Here is a 25764-nt window from a genome sequence, read left to right as displayed (position 1 = left end):
ATCTTATGATGATACATCTACATATTAATAATAGAAAAAACTAAAAGATAATTTTGTTTTACTGAGCAAACTGACAGTAAATCATTATATGAACATTAACTTTATGGAAAGTAATTTAATTATTTTTTAGAAATCTTCTGCAGCCTGAGCTGTTTGATACTGTTGTTGTGTTTGTTCTTTTATTTGTTTTAGTTTCTCTTAAATGTTCCTACAAATTGAACATTTTTAGCGATGTAAATGAAAGAGACGCTCTGAAGACTCACGTCGGCTCCGTTGGGACCAGCAGGGCCGCGAGGTCCAGGAGGTCCTGGTGGCCCCTGGAACAGGAAGAGGCTTTGTTTTTATTTTTGAATATCATTTTATTTTACAGAATAAATCACATCACATGTTTTTACAGTAATTAGGATTTAGTGAAACTCACCATAGGTCCAACATCGCCTGTTTCTCCCTTCTCACCAGGGGGTCCAGGAAGTCCCTGCAGGACAGAACATAATGTTAAATAAAAACTCTTTAGCTACGCAGCTCAACTGAAAGACTTCAGCAACACGTAGCTGTAGCACAGATCACTTCTAAAAATATGTTAAATTCTGGGATAAGGAGCCAAGAAAATCAACCTTTTAACTTTGTTTTTACCTGCAGTCCGATTGGTCCTGGAGCCCCTGGGAATCCTCGAGTCCCATCATCACCTTTAGCGCCAAATGGCCCCTGCTGGCCCCTGGGTCCCAGCTCTCCATCTGCACCCTGCAGCACAAAGAAAGACGTGGAGATAAGAATACATTGATGAACTCAAACAACAATCAAATGCAGAGACACCAGGTTTAAAAATCTGGAAGTAATAAATCAAACTTTGAACTCACAGCAGGACCAGGCTGACCGACTGGACCCATTGGGCCAGGTGGACCAGGAGGACCCTAAAAACAACAATATATAAAAATGAAACAACAGAGAAAGAAGATTCCTTTGAAACATGTTACTCTGAACATTACCACTAAGATGAAATATGGAAGTTTTACTGAAGTTTCTCACATGCTCTCCTTTGGCTCCCTTGCCTCCTTTCTGACCATGTTCTCCAACTTCACCCTGAAACAAAACCACATCATTTTATTTCATTATGGGATGCAAACACCCAATATTTCACTCACACCTTTGCAATTTGGCCTATTTTCTGTTTCAAGAGTTGTTTTTATTATTCTGTTTCAACTAAGTATAAACCAATCCCAGAACTTAGTAAGCCTGTGTAGGAATGCCAATCTTAAATAAAACATATTCAGACCTTATCACCGTCCTCTCCAGGTACTCCAGGGGATCCAGCAGGGCCTGGCAGACCCACCGGTCCTTGAACTCCGTCTCGACCCGCCGGGCCGATAGGTCCTTTTTCTCCCTTAACATAAGTGAAGACAAAAAAACAATAAGTTTGGGTCAGTTTTTCTACAGCTGCACAGTGGAATTACCTGAGCTTTTATTCCCACTGACAATTACTGCAGATAAGAAAAAATGCCTATATGACTCACTGGGACTCCTTTCTCTCCAGCTGGTCCAGGAGGCCCCTGAGGACCGGGTCGGCCCGGAGGCCCCACAGGTCCGGCAGTTCCAGCTGGGCCCCTCTCACCAGGAGAACCCTAGAGAAGTACAAGAAAACAGATTAAATCACCTGCTGTCATTGCTGCAATGTTTAGTTGCGTTGCCAAATTCAAACACCGAAAAAGATTTATGCTAAAATTAGACTTGATCTAAATCCACAGCTGAAAAACTTAAACATGAAATATGAGATCATATTTTTAAAAATAATAATATAAATATCTCAGATGGTTAAAAACATACAGCAGGTCCAGGAGGTCCAGCAGGTCCTTCTCCTCCTTTCAGTCCTCCTCCACCCTGGAAGGAAACATCAGGAGGAAGAAATCAGTTTTTAACTAAACACTTTCTTTAAAAAAGGAAATCTCATTTCTGGTAATCAAATTATTTTAATTAGAGCAGATCCTTTCAAACCCAACATTAGGTCAAACCCAACTTTGTGTTTTTCTCACTAAGCGAACCCTGTTTGAAAACAGCTAAACTTCAGCACTTAACTTTGCACAACTTGCTATAAATTAGCTATCAAAACAGATTTTTCTACATTGCAACAGGTATAGCATGAACCTTTCCCTACAAGCAGGGCAAAAGCAGCATTTCATTGATAAACTAATTAGTAGGGCTGCACAATTTAAAAAAAACATTATTCCAGAATATTGTGATGATGATTAAGATTAATATATATTCTCCAAACTCTTCTTTCTTTTACATCCCTCCATTTCCTGTGAGCATCACAACAATCTAACGCACTAATGTGGTGTTGCTGTCTGGGGGAGTCAGAGTCCATCCAACTGGCCAAATGCAGATTTAATGCATGAATCATGAGTTGAAACTTAAAATAGCATCCATTTATAGTTCACTGAATTAACAGTCAACAATGAGATGTTGACTGGGAGTTGATATACAGAACTGTGCAGCTTTAAATGGAATAATAAATACTTTTGTACAAACTTTGAGTAAAAATGAGCAACAACGTGCTGTACGTGTTCACATTTGGGACATGTTGCATATCCACCATGTCTAATTCAAACAATGAGAATTAAGATTCACCAACAGCTCAGGCTCAACTGAAAGACACAAAGCCTGTGACTGAGACCACAAACCCATTTGGAAAACAGGCTGCAGGTGGTTTGAGTGGCGTATGTTTGGTTGTCTGCATGTGGCTGGGATGTGGAGACTGTGCCCCAGTCCGTCTTTTACTAAAGGTACATTTCAAACACATCTAGTTAGATACTTGATTTGGGAACACCTGTTTTCTGCATTTCTATCTATACTTACAGGGGTTCCAGGAAGTCCTCTCTCTCCAGGGAAACCTCTCAGGCCTGGGGGCCCGTCTTTTCCAGGACCCCCTGGAGGCCCGGGGTCACCCTTAGTGCCCTCTTTTCCTGACTGACCAGGAAGCCCCTGCTCTCCAGGTGGACCAGGGGGGCCAGGATGGCCACGCTCACCCATGGGGCCAGTTTCTCCTGATGGACCCTAAAAGATGGAGGTGGAAAGATCAGAAGGAAAAGAGTATTAAAGAAAAATGACGTAACAAAAACAGTGATAAAAGTTAAACAAGATGAAACCTCAGCTCACCTGAGGTCCAACAACTCCAGGAGGCCCCGGAGGGCCCATTTTACCTTGGAAACCCTGCAGAAGAGAAACTGAATGAACAGATAATCTCAGCAGCACCGTACTGCTGAGAAGCATCAAGTGGCTTGATGAAGGTACAGACGCAAATCCTATTTTAATCTGTGGATTTAATACAATAACATAGTAATCTACTTTAAAAGAATGTTGAAACATTTAAAGCTAATTTAGATTTCAATAAGATAGGATCTCTAAACAATGTTCGCTAAGATTAAGATGAACTGAAGCAAACTCAACACTGGTGGTTTAATCCAACACTACCTCAAAATCTATTTCAATCAAATTGTTTATAAAGAATAAAATCATTGCTGATTGAGTTTCTAACAGTCAGAAGATCCTCAAACATCACTTCACACATCTGGAAATGTTTTAATATATAAAACTTACAACTTCTCCTCTCTGCCCAGGATGTCCAGGCAGTCCATCTTTTCCTGGTGGTCCCTGTAATATTATTATTATTAATAATAAGTAATAAAATAATGAATTTCAATATAAGCTACAAAACCATTTAATTAAAACATTTTCTTACAGGAGGTCCTTTGGGCCCGGGGAAGCCGTTGGCTCCCTGAGGTCCAGGCAATCCCTGGTGGGAACACAGGATAAGATAATTGGTAAGAAGAGACACGAAGAGAGAGACTGAATGTGTTATACATGTTTGTGTTGGCAGATATACGAGTCAACAATCAGAAGATGCTTTTCTGTGGTGAATGGAAATCATAATTAACACTCACTCTCTCTCCGAGAGGACCAGGAGGGCCGTCGCTTCCAGATGTTCCCTGATTAAAACACAGGAAATTAAACAAACACACTCCAAATAGCAAAGTATTTTTATTTTTTACAATTAGTTTCAGTCTGATGTTGCACCAAATGGTTTAGAGCACAATTCTAAATAAATAACTTTAGCCAAATGTTATGGTTTGGGCTGGGTATTTAATTTAATGATATTAATCAACAGGACCTTTAAATAAAGTTCATCTCAACAGTTTGGATGAAATCATTGTTTAGACAAACCTTTGCTCCTGGTTTCCCAGTCGCTCCCCTCGGCCCCCTTTGGCCTCTGGGGCCCTGAATGGGATAAACAACAATTATTAAACAAGTTTCAATAAAAAACAAACAAACAAACAAAAACAAAGAATTATGATCTAAATATAAAAATGTTATAAGGATAAATGATAAAATGATACACCAGACATTCTGGTATAAATAAACCATACATGATATTCATATTGCTACAAGACTAATAATAGACACCCTACAGAAACATATTTTCTTTGCTGACCCCTGGAGGTTAAACGTTTAACTGCAGCATCTTCTATCAAAGGAGATCAAAGGTAAAACAATTACAAAGTTATTGTTTTGGTCTCAGTTCAGGTAAAGTTTTGCTGACAAAATGACAGACATGCAGCTTTTATAAACTTGATAACTAAATAAATAAAAATTACCGTTGGTCCTCTTTGTCCTCTTGGTCCTTGTTTTCCACTAACTCCCTGATTTAACAAACAACAAACTTGAATTAGATACTTAAAGTGCATGAAACACAATCTGCAGAGCAATAAAGGGATTTGTGCAGTTTAACTATGCTTAGAATCACAATATTACTTTAGCAGCAAATAACATCTGATATTGTCTGACATTAAAGGAAATCTTTCACAGGACTAAAAACTTACCCTCGTTCCCTTCTCTCCATTTGATCCTGGGAATCCAGGGAATCCAAGAGATCCCTAATAAAAGGAACAAATATCTCAATATTGGCAGTGATATGAAAAAACAATAATTCTTAAGCTGCACTTTTTTCTTTTACCTTGATTCCTTGTCTTCCAGGATATCCAGGAAGTCCAGGCACACCAAGTTTACCCTGAAGGGAAAAATACTCACAGTCAATCCATCAATTTTCTATAGTTATTTCTATTACATTGTTAATTTCTATTACATTTGCTGAAATTATTTAACAAAGGAACTGGTTGTTATGGTTAATATTTTATCTGTACATAACCTTAAGTTGCAGATATTTCTCATTGAGATTAAAAATCTCCTTTTAAAGAGACCTGAACAAAAACACTAGACAGAATTATACTCCATGAGAAGTAATGGGTAACATTTCCACATAGTTTTGTTTCTCATTTAAACACAATAAAAGAAACTGATTGTCTTGACTATTGTGACACAACCACAGGAGGGCAGAAAAACATTATTGACTAAAACATACAGTTCAGTCCAACATTATTCTGCCCTGGTAGTTTTAGACTTAACACTATTTTTATTCAACCCAGTTTGTTTCTGACCAGCAGCGCAGGAGTGCAGCTTTTGGGAAATCTCTACCTGTCATTGGGAATCCTGAGACTTACATCCCTCAAAAATAATAAAAAATGTAAAAGGAGTATCAAGTTTCCAATTGTTGACCAGAAAAAATTCTAAACTCTTGCTGGGTTGCATCAATTCAACAATATTACACTGAGAACAAAACAGTTGGTAAAATTAAAGGGTAACTTTAAACTCAGCGTTTCATCAACACAAACAAAATAGCTTGGTACATTAAAAAAAGAAAATCTTCAGTATGAACAAAGAATTTAGAAAATTTATGAAAAATGTGATTTTAAAAGTTTACAATTAAGAACTGATTGGAGACTTGTTTGGATTTTTTTCAGTTAGTAAAGAATAAACATGTGTTGCCAGAGCCTAGATATGAAGATTACACAACAAGAAAACCACTTGAAAACTGTGCACACTATTAGTGTTCAGACTTGTATGAACTGTACCGATATTTAAGAATAAAAATGGTTTAAGTCACTGGAGTAGTTTTGATACATGAACTGTCCAGTGTACCAGCTGACCCTGAATGCACCTTTAACGTGCAGCTTTTGTGAAATCCCTAGATGTCAGAGAAAATCCTGCAGGTTTTCTGCTGTGCAGCATTTTGGACTGGCTGAATGCTGCAAGCAGCAGGATTTGGACCTTGGCTGAAATTTCTCCAGTACCAGCAGTGGCTACGTTTGAAGCTGTTTAAGGTGAGGAATTAAGTAAAGGGCTGAAAAATGTTGACATAAATCTTTGGTTTGGTTTCTCTGTCACAGCAGCTGACAGAGAAACCTTCAGGTTCCCAAATAAGAGACTTCAGTGAAGTTAGAGAGTCTGCTACGTTTTTCTGTTGCTTTTTAAAGTTGCCTGATGGACTGTAGTGTTATGCACTTAGTTCTCAAGATAAACATTGTGCATGTGCTCTGGTTTAAAAATAACACTGGATGCCACTTTAAATAGATACAAAATGAAAGATAAATTAAAGGTTCATACCTTCTCCCCAGCAAGGCCAAGTGGTCCAAGCTCACCAGGGGGTCCAACACGACCCTTGGGCCCCTCAGGACCGTCCTCTCCTCTGGGTCCAGGTACTCCAATCTCACCCTACCAACAGGATACAAAACAACACCTTCGGTATATAAAGAAAGCAACAATAAACCATAAAACTGATCAGGCTTTAAATAGTTAATTTATTAAACATTAATCCAGCCGTCTATGATGTATAATTTATTTTACCCGCTCTCCTTTGACGCCAAAATCTCCCTTAATTCCTGGGAATCCATCTTCACCCTGAGAATAAAAGCAGATGAAAATATAGCACAGGTCTTTGTTTTGTATTATTGTTAGTCATCTATGGATTAATATGTCATAAAGTTTCTGTGATAAGTTACTGCATTAAACCATTAATCGAGGACAAACCTTCTCTCCTTTGTGACCCTTTAGACCCCGGATTCCTTGAGCTCCCTGCAACCAAAGCATCACATTATCAGTGCACTGAGATGGAAAATAACTGGAAAGTCAGTTTACTTTACACTGCATGTCCACTTTGATATGCAACACATGGGTACAAACTTAGCAATCATTCAATGAGAAAACGTAAATTTTAATGAACACCTTGATAAATTAAGAATAAAATGTACTGACCTTAATGCCACGAGGTCCAGGATAACCAATAGCTCCCTGAGGGCCGTTGGGACCCTGAAGACAAGACAGAACCATGAGTTGAAAGCATGTAAAACATTTACGTAAATATATTTGTTATTTTCAAAAACACTATTATTGTAACTCTATGAACTTTAAAATGCATTTAATGAAAATATGTTCAGAACCCTGGTAGAGTCAGAGAAACTGAAGGCCTGTGACACCAACCTGATTTCCTTTAGTGCCAGATGGCCCCTCCTTTCCTGGGTGACCCTGAGAATAAATGAAAAAGAGCCTCAGCCTTAGTGTGGTTATTTATTTAATCTAAAAATATAATAATTAATCAAAACGAACTTACAGGAGGGCCGTCAGCTCCTGGCATTCCTGGCAAACCTGGTTTTCCAGTGGGACCCTAGAGAGAAAGTAAAGATGGTAAAAATCTAAAATTATAAGTAAAAGCCACCAAACCATCAATCTTTTTAATATAGACACATTATCCTTTTCAGGGTTGAAGGTGGGATGGTGTTTATTGTCTGCAGCCAATGGATGAGGACTCAGGAAAGGTTGCATTTCAAAAGTATTTCATATATCAATAATAGAACATTTTTATAAAATCTAGAACCCAATTAGATGAAGAGATTATAAAACATGACAGGATTATTCTCAGTTCTTTTGAAATGTACTTTAACCAAGTAGTTACATCTGGAAAATGAAGGTTTTATGATCCTATCCATCCATTTTCTATACTAAAATAGTGGCCAAATCTGGTTAAAGATGTGTCATAACTTCTGAAAAAGATTTAAAAAACTGTGACGCTTCTGGCTTCTTACTTTCTCTCCTGGTGGTCCGATCGCCCCCTGAGGTCCTGGCATTCCCTGCAAAGAAAAACAGAGTTAATTTTGCTAAAATTATAAAAACATTTTGTAGATGCACACTCCAAGAATATCTATAAATAAAACAAATCCAGGACTTATACTACTGAGATGCAGACATGAGGAATTCAGCATCTAAGCAGCAAAAACCTGATCGAGTTTGTTTCAAAACTGTGCAACACGATTGATGACTGGTGACATAAAAACAACTATTACACATTAAGGCTGCACAATATTTAACTACTGTACAATTCAGAGGTTCTTATGATATGTAGCTTCAATTCTTTGTGGATATTTCACAACTACAACTCTATTACATCTTTTTACATCTTAAGAAATTTTTACTGTTTCTTCCTTGTAAAAAAATCAATCAGATTGGATTAAGTTTCTGTGAACATCAATTTTCAAGTTTTGCCAAACATTGTCACTGTGACTAGACGTCCATCATGTCTTAGTGGGCTCGCAGTTGTGCCACATTCTTTCCGTTTTCAGATAATAAATTGAACAGAGATCAAAGTTCATCGCTGTTTTATCAAATAATCCCGTTTTAGACTTTTTCAGAGGTTCCTTCCTGACTTCTCAGCTGTGCTTCTGGTCTTCATGAAGCTGTTTGAACAATAATGTTCTCTAACAGGTCCTTCACAGAAGATCTGCATTTTTATTGACAGACACACAGCTGGTCTCTGTTTGCTAATATGGTGATTTTTTAAGTCAAAGAAGTGAAGGGTTAAAAATTCCTATGCATGCAGCACTTTTCAAACATTCATGTGGAAAAGAATGGAAAAAACATCTCCCATTTGTCCGTCATAAAAATTTAATAAAAATATGTTAAAATTCGCGGTTGTTCCATTGCAGAAAGTGAAAAGGTTTAAGTGTTTCTGTATTCAGACCAGCCCAGGAAAAGGTATTAATGAGATCCTTTACATAGTCTTTTCTCTTTAGCCTTGAATGGCTCTTGTGTTTTTATGTGACCATAATACTGGCACAAATAGAAAAAAACAAAACCAATAATACATCTTCATAAACATAAAACAATGTGGCATCCTCACATTTATTGAGAATGAAGGAATTAAAATGTATGGAGCTTTAAACGCATCTCAGGCTGGAGGATAAAAACTTCAGCACATAATTATTTCAGTAAGTTGACACACAGAGACAGCTGATGGTTTCTCACCTGAGTTCCTGGAGTTCCCTGCTGACCAGGAGGTCCTGGCTCACCTTGGGGACCCTTAAAGACACAGAGAGAGGACAAACGATGACTCAGAGATGCATAATGAAGAAGAGAGATTGATCATTCATTTTAGAGAGTTTCTTTATTTTGCAACAACCATAGGAGTCAAAAATGCATGCACAGATTACTACAAAATATAACTGATTATACGGATACTGACCAGGTTTCCTTTGGGACCATGAGGTCCATCATTTCCTCTTACACCCTAAAAAGAGATTATACAATGTCATTCAATCATGGACACCAACTGAACATTTGAAACATATTTCATTTGAAAATATTAGCAAATAAAGCTGGCATAACTATTATGTTATTTTAAAAACACAAATCTCAAACTGTAACATATGCAGAAAAAAATCAAGTGGGTTTCTACCTGATTCTAACAGTTGTGATTTTTCCATAACTATCACAAATTACAGTGATAAACATATTGAGGATTAATTTAGTAATTTCCTTTCTAAGGACATGAGGTTGCTGTGGTCAGACATTAATAAGTTAATGGTGTTAAAATAAGACAGAGAAGCGTAGTTTAAACTGATTTTACTCACAGGAGGTCCAGGGATTCCTGGAGGACCTTTAGGGCCAAGCAAACCACGAGGTCCCTGCAGAAGGACGAAGAAGAACCAATAAGAATCCATCACTAACATCTAAAGACTTTCACGCTACAAGAACAAGTTTCATCTTGTTGCAACTTGTTTCATCTAAAACCATCTTCCATTCAACATGCACAACACAAAATCTCAAAATACAGAGATGTTAAATCTCCTTGGTTGTCATGGAAACACTCACGGGTTCACCTGGGAGACCCCTAGGTCCAACGTCTCCATCGTCTCCCTACAAAAACAGACATGTCAGTGAGTAGGTGATAACTAAAAGATGTGAAGTGACAATATGTAAAAAGTACTTTTTAATAAATGTTATGTTTTCTTTTTATTACCCACCCTCTCTCCATCCTCCCCAGGAGATCCTTGTAGTCCCATTGGACCTGTGTCACCCTAAATAGAGGATATTTCAGATGAAGACTTTGGATATTCTACAGCTGTTTATAAAATTATAAGCAATGAAAGCTTCAAATCAGAACAGAATCTTACATTAATGTTAAAATAATGGCAAAAATGTATATTATTCCTAAAGTTTAACTTACTCTGTGTCCTTTATCGCCAGGCAAACCAGGAAGACCATCAAAACCACGATCGCCCTGAAACAAAAACAAACATTTTTAGGAAACTTATATTATTTCAAAACATAAAGCTGAGACTATTCTGCAAGTTTTGGGAGTTCTGGAAAATTGTGTTAAACTTGATTAATTATTCCAAATGAATGACTTTACCTTGGTTCCAGGCTCTCCAGGCATTCCCCTAGCACCATCAGCACCAGCACGGCCCTGTTGACAGGATACGGAAAACACGGTTTTATGATGTGTATCTGTAGCTCTGGAGGGTGATACTCATACAAACATAAATGAAATAGAGTCAAATGGATGTGGATAAAATATTTTATATTTCTTTAAAAAACCAGTAATTTTACTCACTCTTCTTCCAGATTTGCCTGGAGGACCCATCAAACCCTGGGGACCCCTGGGGCCCTAAACAAAAAATGCCAGTGATGTTTTACATCCATGTACGCTGAACTCACCAGTCTGGTGAAACGACTGATTTACCTGAGAACCAGGATCTCCGCTCTCGCCTTTCAAACCTGGACTTCCTGGATTTCCCTGAGGAAAAACAAGATCAGAGCAAACTTTTTTGTAATTCCTCAGGCATTAATGATGGTACAGTTTGATGTAAAAAAAGGCTTATGAGATAACAGATATAAAATGAACAGATCTGTAGCTGGTTGCTGTTAACCCACCAGGGGTCCTGGGCGTCCTGTGAATCCCATCGGTCCAGGCGGGCCCTTCAGAGCCATCTACAGAAAGCAAAAAAATTAAATCTTAACCTCAGTAATGATAGGGACACATGGCTATTTATTATGGTTTTGTTTAAATCAAAGAAAGTGTCTTTCTGCAACAACTTTACATTTTTTCTCCATTGATATTTGATTTTGTCAAAAAAAAAAAAACTGTAAATTTGTTACTTAAAACCCCTTATGTATTAGTTTATTTTGAAAATATTTAGCTGTCTTTCCATTTCCTAATTTAATTTGTCATCTCTTTCCAGGTGCACTGGACTAATTTACATAAATACCATCTCATGTCAACCAATAAGAAAGAACATAGCAATAACAGCAACACAGGCAACAATGGACCTAAATGGATAACTGCAAATCATCACTAATTATTAAAACAACTGTTTGCATTGTGGAAAAATAGAATGAGAATCAGAACTAACCCTGGCCTGAGACAAGATGGCTGCTGCCTGGGCTTCCTGTACAGAAACAACGGGACCCTTGTCTCCTCCACTCTGTCCAAAGCGGAACTGCAACAAGAAAATAAAAAGTTTGGTTAAAACTGAAAGTCAGGTCTGTTTGCTGAACCACCGACAGTAACTACATAATTATAACACAAAACAAAACTGGCAGTGAACATTAACTTCAGCAAAGAGCAGAAACATTCCCAGTGGTGAGAATACAGAATAAATCTAAAGGTTTGTATTTAATTAGTTGTTGTTGTGATATCAGAAATAAAAACATCCGTGACCTTCGATAAAGGTAGCCTAAACATGTTAAGAATACAAAACTATACCTACTGGGGAGTAGAAACACTGTAACACCTTAAACATTATTCGAAATAGAAATCATGTCTAAAGTATTAATAAGTAAATATATTTTACAGGCAGCATGACTGAGGTTCCAGGAGGTCCAGGAACTCCATCGGCCCCAGGCAGACCCGCCCTGCCAGGAGGACCCTGCAGGACAAAACAGAGAATTAAACAAAGATAATAGGGAAGAAACACTAAAACTATTTTCATCACTTATTAAACACATTAAAAACAATCTCACCCTCTCACCAGGGTCACCCACTGAGCCAGGAGGTCCAGAAGGACCAGAAGGTCCTGGAAGCCCCTGAAAAACAGAGAAAAAAATCACTTTAATAAACTGAGTATAGTAAATCAATACCTAAATTTTCAAATCAAGAAATATAATAATGCAATCTAATCAATTAGACAACCAAAACAGCAGACAATGTAGTACTTACAGCAGGTCCTTCAGGCCCGGGAGGACCTTCAATCAGCATTCCCTGAAAAAACAATTAAATAAAACATTTTATTACAGCAGGTCAGTAAAAACTGAAGACAAAAGGATGTCACAGCACTATAAAGAAATCTGTATTCTTCTAATTAGGATATACCGGAGTCAGAAAAAACCTTTTGTAACTAAATTATAGTTACAATAAAAATGTGTGTATCATTTTTAATATTTAGTACCTTAACTGATGTACAAGAACTTTATTCCAAATTGTTGAGACTTTAATTAAGCAAAGAAGATTCAGAATTTATTATTGAAGTGGTTGGAAATTAATCAACCATTTTAATCAATTAAAAAATGACATTTTACTTTTACTAATATGGGAAGTTGCAGTTCTTTAGTATGAAGATGACATATTTAAAACCCCTGTCATAATTCTGAGCTCAGCCACTGTGGTAACACCAAACACAACAACGACTCACAGGCTCCAAAACAGCTGGTTCTCCCTTTTCTCCTTTCTGGCCGCTGATGCCGGTCTGAGGAAAACACACAGGTATCCAGGAACACAACACAGTCATTATGGAGATACTACCACATGTAAACAACAACAAAAACATCAACAGATAGCCAACAATTTCCCACATCATCTTACAGCATTGAAATAATACAATGAAAATGTATTTTGCTTGTGTGAAACTGTTAAGATTTTCTTCAGTTACCGACGTGGATCTCCATAGTCTTGGTCCATAACTGTATCAAACATTTTGAATGAAAGAGGAAGAAGCTTACCACCACTAAGCAAAAACCATACACTGAAAAGACACTGAAATCGAATAACCATTCAGATGGTAGTTTTCAGTGTATGTGATGCTTCAGGTTACTGATTATGTTTAACAGCCTCTACATCAGTACTAGCCATAGCATTGTTTTTACTGCTTAAAAAATAAAAGCCTTTTCAACCAACAGTGTAACTTCAAGGTCTTGAATTGCATTCAACATATTTCTCTTTGGTTGACTGAGTTTTGCCTGGATATCTTTGAAATATTTTAAATAACTTTTTCTAATTTAGTGACATCACCATGTCAACACGGAGTTTTTTCAGAGAAAAAAGACTTTAACCGCACGTTTGAATTACCAACAGTGGATAAGAAATTTATCTGGACTGTATTAAAAAAGACACATGGCAAACCCAAACAAGTTACCGAGAAGACATTGAATACAATTTGTCAAAGACTAGAACTTCCTGATTGGTTAAAGCAATTCTTTGCTTCAAAAGCAAAAATACTCACGCCTCCCTCATCGGTCACAGCGGACAAGGCAGGCCCCATGTAGCCATCAGCCTCTCTGGTCTCTGGTACTGGGTCACTGTAGTCTTTGTAGGAATAATCATATTCCTTCATGCCCAAGTCTCCAGTCACATACTCCTCAGTGAAGACTTCTTCTCCCACACCGCCTGTCTTTGTGGCGTCTAACTCCTCTCCTTCCAGGGATGGTTCTACCTGAGGCTGTGAAGCGTTTTTACAGCCCCACAAGGGTGGATGGAAAAACAGGAAAGAAAGAACCAAGAGAAAATAAAAGTACAAGAAAGGGAAGGAAAGTAGTGAGATGGGAGATGTGTAGAACGGAAAATGTAAGTGTAGCAGAAAAAAAGAGGGTTGAAATAAGGAGGTGTACCAGAAAAGGGAACAGTTCAAATATAACTTACCTTGTGCAACTGTCATAAGTTTGAGTTAAAATAAAACAATGCGGCATTTCCTAGAAACTTGATCCGTCTTTGATTCAGTTTGATTTTATCCTGCCACTCTAAATCTTCTGTTTTACTTTCGTCAATAGGTTTTCAGCAGAGCATCTCATTACCAGCTTGTGTTTGATGATTTGTACATTTTGTTTTGTTTGTAAGAGTTTGGTAGAAAAAGAAGGGCAGTCATGCTGCAGACCTTCATTTTTACCTTTCTGAACACAAACCGATAATGACAAACTTTGTGAAAACAAGCTTCTGCTACGTGCTACTCTATGCAAAGCAAAAATGTTACTTACCAACTGTGTTTTTAATCCAGTGGGAAAACAGAAATATTTGCTTGTAATGCATACAAATGAAAACACAGATGAAAGCCTCTATAGTGTTTCAAACAGCATTCCTTACCATACTAAAGGGTTCTTCAAAGTTGCAACAGATTTCAGCACAAAATTTGGACAAAGTCAATAAAATCATAGAACACAAATAAGTAAAAAATTAACTTTGATTTTCTACTTGAATACATGAGAACTAAAAAAAACACTCTTTTACAGATTCTGACAAAATACACAAAAGCGCCATTAAGGAACCCTGAGTGTACTAAGGTCAAGTTAGCCTTTTCTTTCATATAGGAATGCATTTTATCCATCTCCTTGTGTCACTGTGGTCAAACCACGTATCAAACATTCTTATGTGGAGCTTTTTTCACAAGATTTTTGTTCTTATTTCAGGATGACTTGGATATCAAAGTAGGTATCTTGACATGAGAACAACATACGAATCTTGCTGTTAAGGAGAAAGTCACATAAACATGTTTGATGGGAAAGGAGATGAATGTGGGACATTCTGCTTTAAAAGGAGCTTGTTTTCTCTCACATGTTGCTTTGTGGCATCAGAGCCAACAGCACAGTAATGAGCGGTTAGAAATATGTAAAGAGGAACAAAGAGCTTATAGTATGATATTAAACTACAAGGACTGGGCTCACCAACATACAGGTACTAAACCAGTTTTATTCTGATACAAATTAAACATATTTACTTCTCAGATGTTGGATTTTGTCTATCCAGTTGAATTTAATCTACAGATATTGAAAACAAATTCATAATGGAAGATCTATGGTTTTATTTGACATGTGTCAATAAGAGTCATTTTCTTTTACCTGAACAGGTATCTCTTCTTGTCCAATCACCTCACCGTCTGGCTGTGGAACCATCTCCTCATAGTAATAATCGGGGTCTGTAGGGGTGTGGCCAGCCTCAGAATATTCAGTGTCTACATCCTGATTGGTCAGGTTGACAGGAAGTTGAGCAGAGAGGAAGTAAGCAGAATTGATTGGGAGAGCAGGGTTAGTTCAGTCTGCTTTAGCCAGAAACTGGAACGCATCGTAAAACTGTGGTCCCCAGTGTCTTCACTGGCAACACACATTTTTAATCTTACAAAGATCCATAATAGAAAAGAAGTTTCAGGTAGCTTTAAAATATCAATGACTAAACATTTTTCACAGTTTGCAGTGTCATTGAGATTTTACTGAAACTTCTTTTCATGCAATTCTTGAACTGGTTTTGCTTTATAAAGCTCACAAGACAAGGTTAAAAAAGTGTGAAGTTTGCTCTTATTGGAAGCAAAACTGAGAGCATCTGCCCATCCCATGAGATGGGAATACCATAGCTTGATGCTTCAGTAAGTAGTTTCAACCAAGATAAGAAATATTAGACAAAGTGACTTAACAGCCTTACAGAGCTGGACTTTTGTCATGCGTTCTGTGAAGCTGTTTTACTTATATATCATATAAAGTCAACAAAAGACAAAGAGATAGATATCAGAAAGACAGGCTGCTAAAAAAATTGCCATACAGTGACAAAGCGACAGCTGGAGGTTTGCTCTGCTGCAAGTGTAGTAATAAATGTTGGTTTCCACTTTCTGTACCATGACTTGACTCTTGCTTTAACTGCTTCCATGGAAAATGAGGTCTGGGGCTTAGGATTCTGTCTCAGCATGAAGTAAAGAACAGATAAACTGTTTGTAGCCATGCTTCAATGTGCGCCGCAGGATCATATCATATGGAGAGGTTGCAAAGATTGTGAGGAACATATGATATGTGCAAATACAAGAAGGCAGTATGTTCTTATGAACTAACTTCCATTCAGACAGCTAGCTTGAGGATTTACATCAAAATCTGCAATGACGTCTGCAATTTTGCTGTAGGTCCCAGTAGATGGAAAATGCTAGCAAAGAGAATGAAAGAGCGGAGCAAAAATCTGTGGACATTTCAAGCCAAACATGAACCCTCATGTTGTACCTGTTGAAAACCGATGGTAACTTTCTTAACTTCAGATCCACTCAGCGCAGCCTTGTCAAACGGTGGGAAAGGCCTATGTTGGGATTTGACATCGTTGTCTGTCGTCTTGGGTTTTGTAGGTTTAGGCGAAGTGGGTCGGATGGCTGGAGATGGAGATGTTGCTTTTGTTGGATTGGAAACCTTCTGAGGTTTGCCAATAGTCGGTTTGACCAGAGGAACCTTGTTGACCACATCTTTACTCTTTCCTACTGAACCTTTGGTGGCAGCAGGTTTTGCCATTTTTGTTGGAGCTGGTTTGGTGGGTTTGGGTGCTTTAGTAGTTTTTGGCTTGGATGTTACAGTAGCTGCACTGGCCACAGTCTTTGGTTTGTTAGTGGTTTTAACTTTTGTAGCCTCTTTACTTGACTCTTTGGTTTTGCCGTTTGCCTTAGCTGCATCGTTCACTTTATTCCCAGCATTGCCATTAGCTTTGACTTCAGCAGTAGCTTTGCCATTTCCAACAGCTTTCTTCTCTGTTGTAGCTTTGCCATTTGCATTCACCTTAGATACAACGGAGGCCTTTCCGTTCCCTTTGTCATTTCCACTACTATGGGTTTGAGTTTTGCCGTTACCATTAGATTTCTCCGCAGAAGTCTTTCCATTACCATTGGCTTTAGCGCCAGTATTTGGTTTCTTCTGAGCAGTTGGTTTGCCATTTCCATTCTTAGCAGGAGCAGATGTGGGTTTAGATTTACTTGCTGTAGTTGGCTTGATCTTAGACAAGAGGATCTCTGCTGCAGTAGGTTTTGCTTTAGGTGATTTAGCTGCAGAAGATTTAGAAGCTTTGGTGGGCATAGGTGGCTTTACAACCACTTTGTATGGTCCAGTCTTGGCTGCCTTAGGTGGAGTGGGTTTAGTTTTTACAAGAAGGGGTTTAGATGGAGCTGCTTTTCCATCGAGTGCTTTCTTCTAATATCCAGTAAAATTGTTTGTAGAAGAGTATTTATAATGCAGAAGTGCAAATTGACAAAGAAAGGGAGGGTAGAAGATGACACAGATAACAGAGGGGTTGGGAGGAAAATGAAAAGCACAAACAAAGGATTGACAGAAAGAGACAAAAAGACAAGAGTGGGTGTTTTGACAAACAGTGACATAAAGATGGCTAAGGTCTGGATGATTTACTGAGACTGTGCAGGCATTACTGGATACAGCGGAAGTCTAGATCTAACATAACATTACTAAAAGCAGCTAGCAGTGAATTCACAAGAGGCATTTAAGAGATGTTGGTTCTTTGAGCCCAAATTGTATGATTTAATTTTGCTGTTTTCTCCAGTAATGCCATTCCCAATATCAAATGACAAAGCAGCATCTTTGCTCTCTAAGGAACTGGAGGTTGTGGTTTAGTAGAGGCACTGAGGGTGTGAACGGTCAGCTAAAGCCAGCTGTTTTAACTCACACACATTGTGGAAACAATCCCACAAACACACACACAAACATACTCGTCACTAATGCACTAACCTTTTGCAGAGCTGCACTAATGTACTATGAGGTCCAACTGGAAAATCAGGTAATTTCCAGCTGTTAAGCCATGCAAAGGACAGCAGCTTAATGTTAACTGGGCATGCAAAAACATGTCAGTTAAATTAAATCCCCAAAAATAAAAAAGTACCATACATAGATAAACTCTTATCTCACAAGTACTACAGGTAATTGCATGCAAATGATAGTTTATTCTAGAAAAAAATAACAGTAAAATGGTACATGAGAAGACACAGACCTTCAGGGGTAATAAATTAATCTGAACACATTTTGATACAGACTGTGGCATCCATGCATGGATTTTATGAATATAATGCAAACGTCAACTGTATTACCATGCAGTAAAATAATTGTAGGTACTGACAAAAACATATTGACACATATTACAAAAGACAGCAACATGCAACAATCTTAACTTTCAGAAAAATTAAGTGACCATGCAAGTGTTAAAACAATGAAAAGATTAAATAACACACTAGTGGAGTTCCTCTTAAAAGACCATGAAAGGGAGGTCATCAAACTAAAAACTGAATTTTAAGATTAAACTTTAAGCACTTCTTTCTATGTGACAACTACCATAAATCATATCAGCATTACAAAAAATAGATGAAATTACTTAGACATTTTTTCTATCTTAATCATATTTGCATAAACTATCTTAATCATATTTGCATAAACTCAGTACAATGCAATTAATTTAGTACCATCAACAGATCCAGAAGTTTTAATAAGAAATGTTTAAATGACTTATTAATCTAATTTGTTTTTGTAGATTCTGCTGTTTTGCTATGTTTATGCTAAAAGTTATCCAACTTAATGTAAAATAGATTTAAAAAAATTACATGTGTGTATGCCAAAACAAGCATACCTACACTTCCTCAGTGCCGCCACTTGGCCACATGTGGACATACATACATACATAAATGACAACATTTTAATGACTTGAGACAAAATCTGACAGGAAGCAAACATAACTCTGTGTAAGACAAATGGCAGATATGAAGTGGGTGTTTAGGAGGTAAATCTAATAAGAAAGGAAAATGTGAAGTAAAATAAAGGAGGCACAGCGTGATAACAGATAAAAGACCCCTGACTTACTACAGAATAAAACACAAAAACTTCATACAGTTTGAAGAATAAATTTAAATTATATTCAAATATTTAACAAGTCCTTGTAAATCATGGATTGCAATATTATTGTATTAACATGTCACACTCCCTTTTTCATTCCATTACGTTTGTTTTCCCTCTTTCTTGCTCCCAATTTACCTGTTGATTGGGGTCCCCAGGCAGGGAAGAGGGGGATGCAGAGGAGGAGGGAAAGCCTGTTTTTCCTCATAATAATAGGGGTATTCATGGTCATCCTGCTCCTCATCAAAGTACTGAGAAAGGTGGAGGGATTGAAGGATTGGAAGAAAGATAGAAGGGATGAGATGGAATGGGACAGGAAGATACATGAAAGCAAGAGAAATTCATCAAGAGGGGAAGTATAGATTTTCACAGGGAAATAAGGAGGAGTTATGGAGGCCAAAGAACAGCAAAAGGCCAAAAGTACAATGTTGAAAGACTGCAATAGATAGCAAGGGGGTATTGACAAAATGCAAAGCTTTCATTTCTCAGTTCATCTGAGTCAGAGTGCTAAAAGGTGCCAATATTATAAATGTCAAGAAATAACCAACCCAGATGAATGAGACAAATATAAGCAGTGATGAAGTCAAATGAATGTAACCATAGTGAGTTATATTCATTCAATAAGCAGTCATCCCAACAACATCAACATGACAAGTTTAGAGCTCTGTGCAGCAGCTAATAATTCACACTGAGTAAGATCAGGCATGCAAGCTCATAGATTTGGTACTTTGGATGGATGCATGCAGGTGTAACGTATTTGATTTATTAAATCTGTGCTGGTGTTGAAGGAATGTCAACTCCCAAACACTGCAAAACGGCTAAGCTTACAATGTATTGTGCACAACCAGTCTCAGTAAGCAAACAGGTTCCACCCTAAGCCGACCTTTAGCCACAATCCTATGTCACAATTTAACCACAGAACCAATCAGAATTAAATTATCATGTTCTGCTGATGTTCTCTTTATTTCAATCCATAAGAAAAAAACATGGGAAGACATTGATGTTTTCCTGTATCATCCTCTTACCCCTACCTTTCTGTGTTCCATTGCAGTAGAGCAGAAAACAGTAAAGTATGTATCATGATTAAAAAGGAGTAAATGTTTAGAGGAGCGGATTTGAGAGGAAAATAAAATCCCTCAGGTTTTCTAAATACTCCTGGGACACACAGATTGTGGAGGTGAGGGAGAAGTCGGATAGATACAAACAGTTGTTGATGACAAGGATGCATGAGGAAGACAGAAAGATGGAGCAGAACTTTGATGGTTTTATCAGATGACCCAATCTGAACCTGCGGACTTAGATTTCAGAGAACTGAGGCTGTTGAATTTACTATGTGACCATATTTGCATATGCTCTGGTATTCCTAATTCACATATATAATCATAAACTACATGCTGAAAGAAAGATAGATTTTAAAAATGTATTGTGAAAGGAAATGCGTCACACATTAAAAAGTGACTGAACTTCTGTGCCAGAGCCAAAACTATCAGTAAAAAAATATCTGTTAAGATAAACATGATATAATTTTAGCAAAAAAAAAATCAAACTAGTTTTCTTTTTGTTTACTGAAGCCCCAATTTGCAGCAAATATTTCAAGAAATGCACAACTTCATTATTGTTATTACTACTACCATTATTATTAACATTAATTAGCAGCTCATGTTTAGTTAAATATAAGGCTCACCAAAGATTTTTCTACAAATGGTAGAACAAAAAAAATCCAGTCCACAGATTCTGACTGGGCCAGATTACCTGGAGCTACAGATGTGTTTCTCACTTGTGGTGCTAATTCCTAATCTTCTAAGTTAAAATTATTATAATGTGTGACTTTAAGACGTGAGGGAATGTGTGTGTGTAAGTTTAACAAAGGTTAGGTATTGTACCCTCCTATGTACCAGTTCTGCGGTGTTACTCACGTATGTGTTGGGGTCCTGAGCTTGGGTTTTGGGCAGAGGGGAGTCACAGTCAGGGCTGTAGTGTTCACAAAAGTCATATGCTGCCTGGGGGTTGGAGGCAATTAACAGCTGCTGGATGTCTCCCTGTGGGTAAAAAGCAGACATAAGTAGTGATATAATAATTTCATACGACCCAATTCAAAGCCATTTCAAAGAATTTAATTTGTGTGATGAAACGTAGTACAGACATGCTGTAATCATAGAGAGTACAATCATTTCCCTAATACTTTATACCCAGACCTGGAAAACTTCCTCATCAAGTAGACGAGCTCCAAACACGGTGATGCCGTTGGTGTCAACCTCAGCATTGTTGCCTCGGGCCAGGGGACGGGTCATCTTCTTCTTACAGTCCAGCAGCAGTGTCACATTTTTCTTTGAAACAGAGAAAGCGATCCGGTGCCACCTACAGACGAGCAGGAGGAATAGCAACACACATGACCAAAGACATAATTATATACTGCTCAAAAAAATAAAGGGAACATTTCACTTTAATTTTGTGTGTGGCTCCAAATCCAGGCCTCCATTGGTTAATAAATTTGATTTCCATTGATGATTTTTGTGTGATTTTGTTGTCAGCACATTCAACTTTGTACAGAACAAAGTATTCAATGAGAATATTTCATTCATTCAGATCTAGGATGTGTTATTTGAGTGTTCCCTTTATTTTTTTGAGCAGTGTATATTAAACTAAGACATCAACAAAGATACTATTTCTAACCTCACAGATAGGTAAGTAACATAATTTCAACTAGTCACAAACTGGTTGCTGCTGGTTACTGACTTGCCATCAGCCAGGTTGATGCCTCTGAAGAGCGGGTAGTCCTCAGGAGCTGGTTTGCCATGCTGGTCCTCATAAAGGAAAACAGGTGAGCGACCCAGTTCAATGCCCAACTGCTGGATCCCCTGCTCACTGTAGATGGAGAGGAGGAAGGCCTGCAGACCAGCCTGGGGCTTGATCAGAGTCATGATGGAGAAATTCTCCGGGAAACGACCTTAAACGGAAAAAGATGCACAAAAACTAAGAGAAATGCAAAAAACAGAAGCAGACCAAGTTGACATGAATCTTAAAATTAAAGTCAGGGGAGAGGTACCTCAAGATCAACACAGATCAGAAAGTGAAGCTGGCATCAAGATATGAGCTCATAATAACAGGCGGCGACAGCCAGAGAAAGAATGCTAAGCAGAACCAAAGCTAAAAATCAGCTTCAGGGATTTCTTCATATAACCACATAAGTGGCACTTTCTGTTTTCATACGTTGCTCCATAGTGTCAGGCAAAAATCTTAAAGTAACGTGTTGAAATCTTTCCACAAAACTGACTTAACTCCAACACAATAACACATAATTATACTAGAAGTAATTCAGCACAAAGGACACACAGCAGCTCCTGTAAAACTAAGAATGTGAGTTTGAGGCGCAGCAAACTGTAATGAACGATAGGAATACGTTCACATAAAATTTATAAAATTAAAAACTATATTATTGTACAGGAAATTACTTTACAAAACATAACGTTTACTTATCTGGTTTAAAAAAAATACAAAAGCAACTATACGCGACGCTTTCTCAAGTGGAAAAAAAGTTAGCTTGTTTTTCCATAGTTAGCTTTCCACTGCGTTAGCAAATAATTAGCGACCAATATCATCACTGGTTAGCCAAAAGAACGACTTAAAAAATAATAAAAATGTTGCTAACATTTGCTATATTAGTACACATACAGACAAACTGAACAAAACCCCCAAATCCGTCAATTATTGAAGAGCTTAACTCAAGCTAATTGAGAGTGAAAGTTAGCATGGCTTGAAATTGCCGACTGTCGGCGTGAAGATGGTTGTTAAAATGTGGAGAATAAAATCATAAAATCAGTTGGGCTATTCCCTATTTTGTCCCAAACAATTAAAAATAATGCATTTACTGACGTTTCAATATCAACTGAAAATGAGTTTAGCTGACATTGATTAAAAAAAGTGGGAAAAAGTGTGTTTTACTTTCTGTACTTGGTTATATTTTCATTTTATTTTATTTTTCTTATTATTTTTTTCAAAATATATGACCAGGATAATGTAGGTATATCAGTGACTCAATGTTTCTGACAAAACAGTGACAGATTACCAATAAATCAATAATTAATGTGTTAGCATCAGAGGTATCCCTGTGATAGTTTTTTCTCCTTTGTTTATTACTGCAGCTCTGATGTGCCTTTTTTCCTGCTACATTAAAAATGTGTAAAACATTAAGAGTGTCTCTGAATATTTACATTTTGATTATTTATAGGGTTGTGGGGAAATCATTACAGTGGTTCCTTGTTTAGAAAATTACAAATCTGGTCAACCCAAAGCTTACCTGAGAAGAGCTGCTTGGTGGGGGCAGAGATCTGGGCCTTCTTGGTGATACGGTAAGCATGATCAGGGCTGCTGGAGCGACGGGATGTGCAGAAGCCTGGGACTTTCTTCACACCCTCAGGGAGAGAGGGAACCTGCAGAGCACGCAACACATCCACTGGATCTGAGGAGGACGAGAAATAAAGAAAGACATTCAATTCATTGCTTTGGGATGTAAGAGATTTCTTTAAGCAGCAGAAATATAGTTATAGTCAGGGAGAGCAGTGTGATTATTAAAATGATACTGCAAGTTGTTTATCAAGTCACTAAGTGTACCTCTAATAATAATCTAAAACAGATTAGTTTTGTAGTTCTCCTGATTTAGGTTTGAGTCAAACTGATCTTGAAAGTGATCTTAAATCTTCCTGCAGCCCAATTATGATATAAGATAAAGTTGAGAATGCCCTTAAAGTGTCTACTACTGCACATACACTGTATTTAAATTGTAAAAATAAAGCGCTGCTCTGTTGGAGCAGATGGGCAGGAGTCCAAGCCGTATATATGAACCAGAGCAGGGTGGGTTACCAAAACTCAGTTACAGATGAACCAGACAGTGCTCTATATTCTGCTCACATTCTTCAAGCAACTGGAACAAGAGGCTGCTGATGTGATGCTGCTGCAGAGTCAACTGAATATTCATCCGACACTGGCATATAACAGTTTTACCTTACTTATGCACCTAGTAGAGAGATTCATGCACATTCAAAATAAGCAGAAAACATTTTAATTTGACATATTCATTTATATATAAGAAACAGAGTGAACAGCCAATCTAACATCCTGTCCTCACTTTCAGACACATAGCTCAGCCTGCCGGTTTCTCCACACTTTGGTTTATTTTGTTGACTTTGTCATATTGCTCAAAAGCATTATGACATAATGCAAAACTGAGATTAGAAGAAAAAAACACATTCCAAAAACATGACATTCAGATATAAAACTCCTTAAGTTGTCCTTAGATATGAGTTTGTGGTGCGTGACTGGATGATCCTGTGTGTAGATTATGTTGCATGTTGAAAATCATGAGTAGTTTTTTTTTTGTTCATTCAAAATAGTATTTACTCTAAATTTCTTTAACAATGCAAGCATGCAGACCAATGTTTTTTTTTTTTTTTTTGCTGTGGTTCTAAAACAAAACAAAAACCTCAAACATGCCTAAAATTAAAAAAGAAGTCATTTGTTGACAAGTTCTTTGGTGATGCAGCTATGCAGCTGGAACCTCTGCTCACATTTTCCCAGATTTAGTCATCAGGCTCCCTCAGCTTGTGTTCCAGTGACCAGTGAGTCAGTTTCATTGTTCACAGACAATAAAAAATAATTTATAGGAGGCTATAATTTAGTGTTTTCCATAATAAACTTGTAAAGTCAGTGAACCATGCTCTGGTAAAATTTAAAAAGCAAAAATATTTATAGTTAAATCATGCAATAGTACTCCTCTCACCAATGCTTAATACATAGAGCAAAGTCAAACTGCAGAGAAGCCACATTTAAAATGCCTTGTGTGCCAGTCAGGTGCAAACTTTTATTTTGTTGTATTTGGTGAAAAGTAAATGAACAAACCCAAATAAAGAACTTTTCTAAACTAAAAGTAAAACATGTTCAGTTCAGTAAATTCTTCTGGTAATCACAGTCTGAAAGTTCCAACTATGAATAACAGATGACTTTTCAGAAAACATGTAAAACTGGCACAAATTCAATGACCTTTAAACAAAATGGATCTTCAAGCACATCAGTAACAGAAATAAATACTAGGTTAAAAATACTTTTTAAGAGTGTGTTAATGCACTTTCAAAACAATCCCTTGGTACCAAATGTGACACTTTGTTGTTTTTGTTGCTAGCAGTGGTAACACCCAGAGTTAACAGTTTGTCATATAATCCCACAGACGGTCATGTTTATTCAGACTGGCCAAATGGTGCATTCATATTACCTCTGGGTGTCCAAACCACAGCCTATTAATGTCACTGTGCATCAGAGAGAGAAGGGAAATGGAGGAGAGTAACAGGAAGCAACAGGGAGGAGGAGCAGGTGAAGGTAAGAGGTACTGGACTACAGATAAGGCTGTCCCATCCAGAAACCTTCTCAGAAAATCAGTTTGGAAGTAAATTTTAGCAGAAGGGAGTTAAGAGAAGGTGCAAACAGGATAATAGAGACCATTGCAAGGAGAGAAGGAAAAGACATTGAATTTAATTAAATAAACTTTCTTCTTGGATTTCTGATAATAATAATAATAATAATAATAATAATAATAATAACGCCTAAATAGAAAATTAAGCTTGAGTCCATTTAGCCACAATTTATTCTCAAACTTTAAAGATGGAAAAAAAAAATCATTATCATCAGGGAACACTGTTGAAATAAAAGTAGGGAAAGCAATAA

General features: G+C 37.4%; 1 protein-coding gene across 1 annotated transcript in view; it reads right to left on the bottom strand.

The window, feature by feature from the left end:
- col11a2 (collagen, type XI, alpha 2) overlaps positions 1 to 25764 on the bottom strand; it is a 42899-nt gene that overhangs the window by 8129 nt on the left and 9006 nt on the right. Inside the window, exons 2-47 of the mRNA XM_015014065.2 lie at positions 23348 to 23509; positions 21787 to 21997; positions 21246 to 21408; positions 20967 to 21089; positions 16402 to 17349; positions 15262 to 15381; positions 13656 to 13871; positions 12849 to 12902; positions 12377 to 12418; positions 12181 to 12243; positions 12012 to 12086; positions 11571 to 11657; positions 11092 to 11148; positions 10901 to 10954; positions 10772 to 10825; positions 10571 to 10624; positions 10385 to 10438; positions 10182 to 10235; positions 10030 to 10074; positions 9789 to 9842; positions 9401 to 9445; positions 9184 to 9237; positions 7968 to 8012; positions 7496 to 7549; positions 7366 to 7410; positions 7141 to 7194; positions 6916 to 6960; positions 6733 to 6786; positions 6493 to 6600; positions 5006 to 5059; positions 4872 to 4925; positions 4647 to 4691; positions 4216 to 4269; positions 3936 to 3980; positions 3734 to 3787; positions 3592 to 3645; positions 3151 to 3204; positions 2851 to 3048; positions 1822 to 1875; positions 1512 to 1619; positions 1274 to 1381; positions 1027 to 1080; positions 858 to 911; positions 634 to 741; positions 422 to 475; positions 264 to 317 (exon numbers count right to left, since the gene is read on the bottom strand). Of these exons, the coding sequence (XP_014869551.2) occupies positions 264 to 317; positions 422 to 475; positions 634 to 741; positions 858 to 911; positions 1027 to 1080; positions 1274 to 1381; positions 1512 to 1619; positions 1822 to 1875; positions 2851 to 3048; positions 3151 to 3204; positions 3592 to 3645; positions 3734 to 3787; positions 3936 to 3980; positions 4216 to 4269; positions 4647 to 4691; positions 4872 to 4925; positions 5006 to 5059; positions 6493 to 6600; positions 6733 to 6786; positions 6916 to 6960; positions 7141 to 7194; positions 7366 to 7410; positions 7496 to 7549; positions 7968 to 8012; positions 9184 to 9237; positions 9401 to 9445; positions 9789 to 9842; positions 10030 to 10074; positions 10182 to 10235; positions 10385 to 10438; positions 10571 to 10624; positions 10772 to 10825; positions 10901 to 10954; positions 11092 to 11148; positions 11571 to 11657; positions 12012 to 12086; positions 12181 to 12243; positions 12377 to 12418; positions 12849 to 12902; positions 13656 to 13871; positions 15262 to 15381; positions 16402 to 17349; positions 20967 to 21089; positions 21246 to 21408; positions 21787 to 21997; positions 23348 to 23509 (4400 nt within the window). The remainder of the gene's footprint in view (positions 1 to 263; positions 318 to 421; positions 476 to 633; positions 742 to 857; positions 912 to 1026; positions 1081 to 1273; positions 1382 to 1511; positions 1620 to 1821; positions 1876 to 2850; positions 3049 to 3150; positions 3205 to 3591; positions 3646 to 3733; positions 3788 to 3935; positions 3981 to 4215; positions 4270 to 4646; positions 4692 to 4871; positions 4926 to 5005; positions 5060 to 6492; positions 6601 to 6732; positions 6787 to 6915; positions 6961 to 7140; positions 7195 to 7365; positions 7411 to 7495; positions 7550 to 7967; positions 8013 to 9183; positions 9238 to 9400; positions 9446 to 9788; positions 9843 to 10029; positions 10075 to 10181; positions 10236 to 10384; positions 10439 to 10570; positions 10625 to 10771; positions 10826 to 10900; positions 10955 to 11091; positions 11149 to 11570; positions 11658 to 12011; positions 12087 to 12180; positions 12244 to 12376; positions 12419 to 12848; positions 12903 to 13655; positions 13872 to 15261; positions 15382 to 16401; positions 17350 to 20966; positions 21090 to 21245; positions 21409 to 21786; positions 21998 to 23347; positions 23510 to 25764) is intronic.

The sequence above is a fragment of the Poecilia mexicana genome, unplaced genomic scaffold (genome assembly GCF_051168715.1).
Source record: "Poecilia mexicana isolate PSO_F unplaced genomic scaffold, ASM5116871v1 scaffold_11, whole genome shotgun sequence".
In the NCBI taxonomy this organism is placed as follows: domain Eukaryota; kingdom Metazoa; phylum Chordata; class Actinopteri; order Cyprinodontiformes; family Poeciliidae; genus Poecilia; species Poecilia mexicana.
The sequence above is the reverse complement of the archived record's forward strand: the minus strand, read 5'-3'. Positions and strand labels throughout refer to the sequence as shown.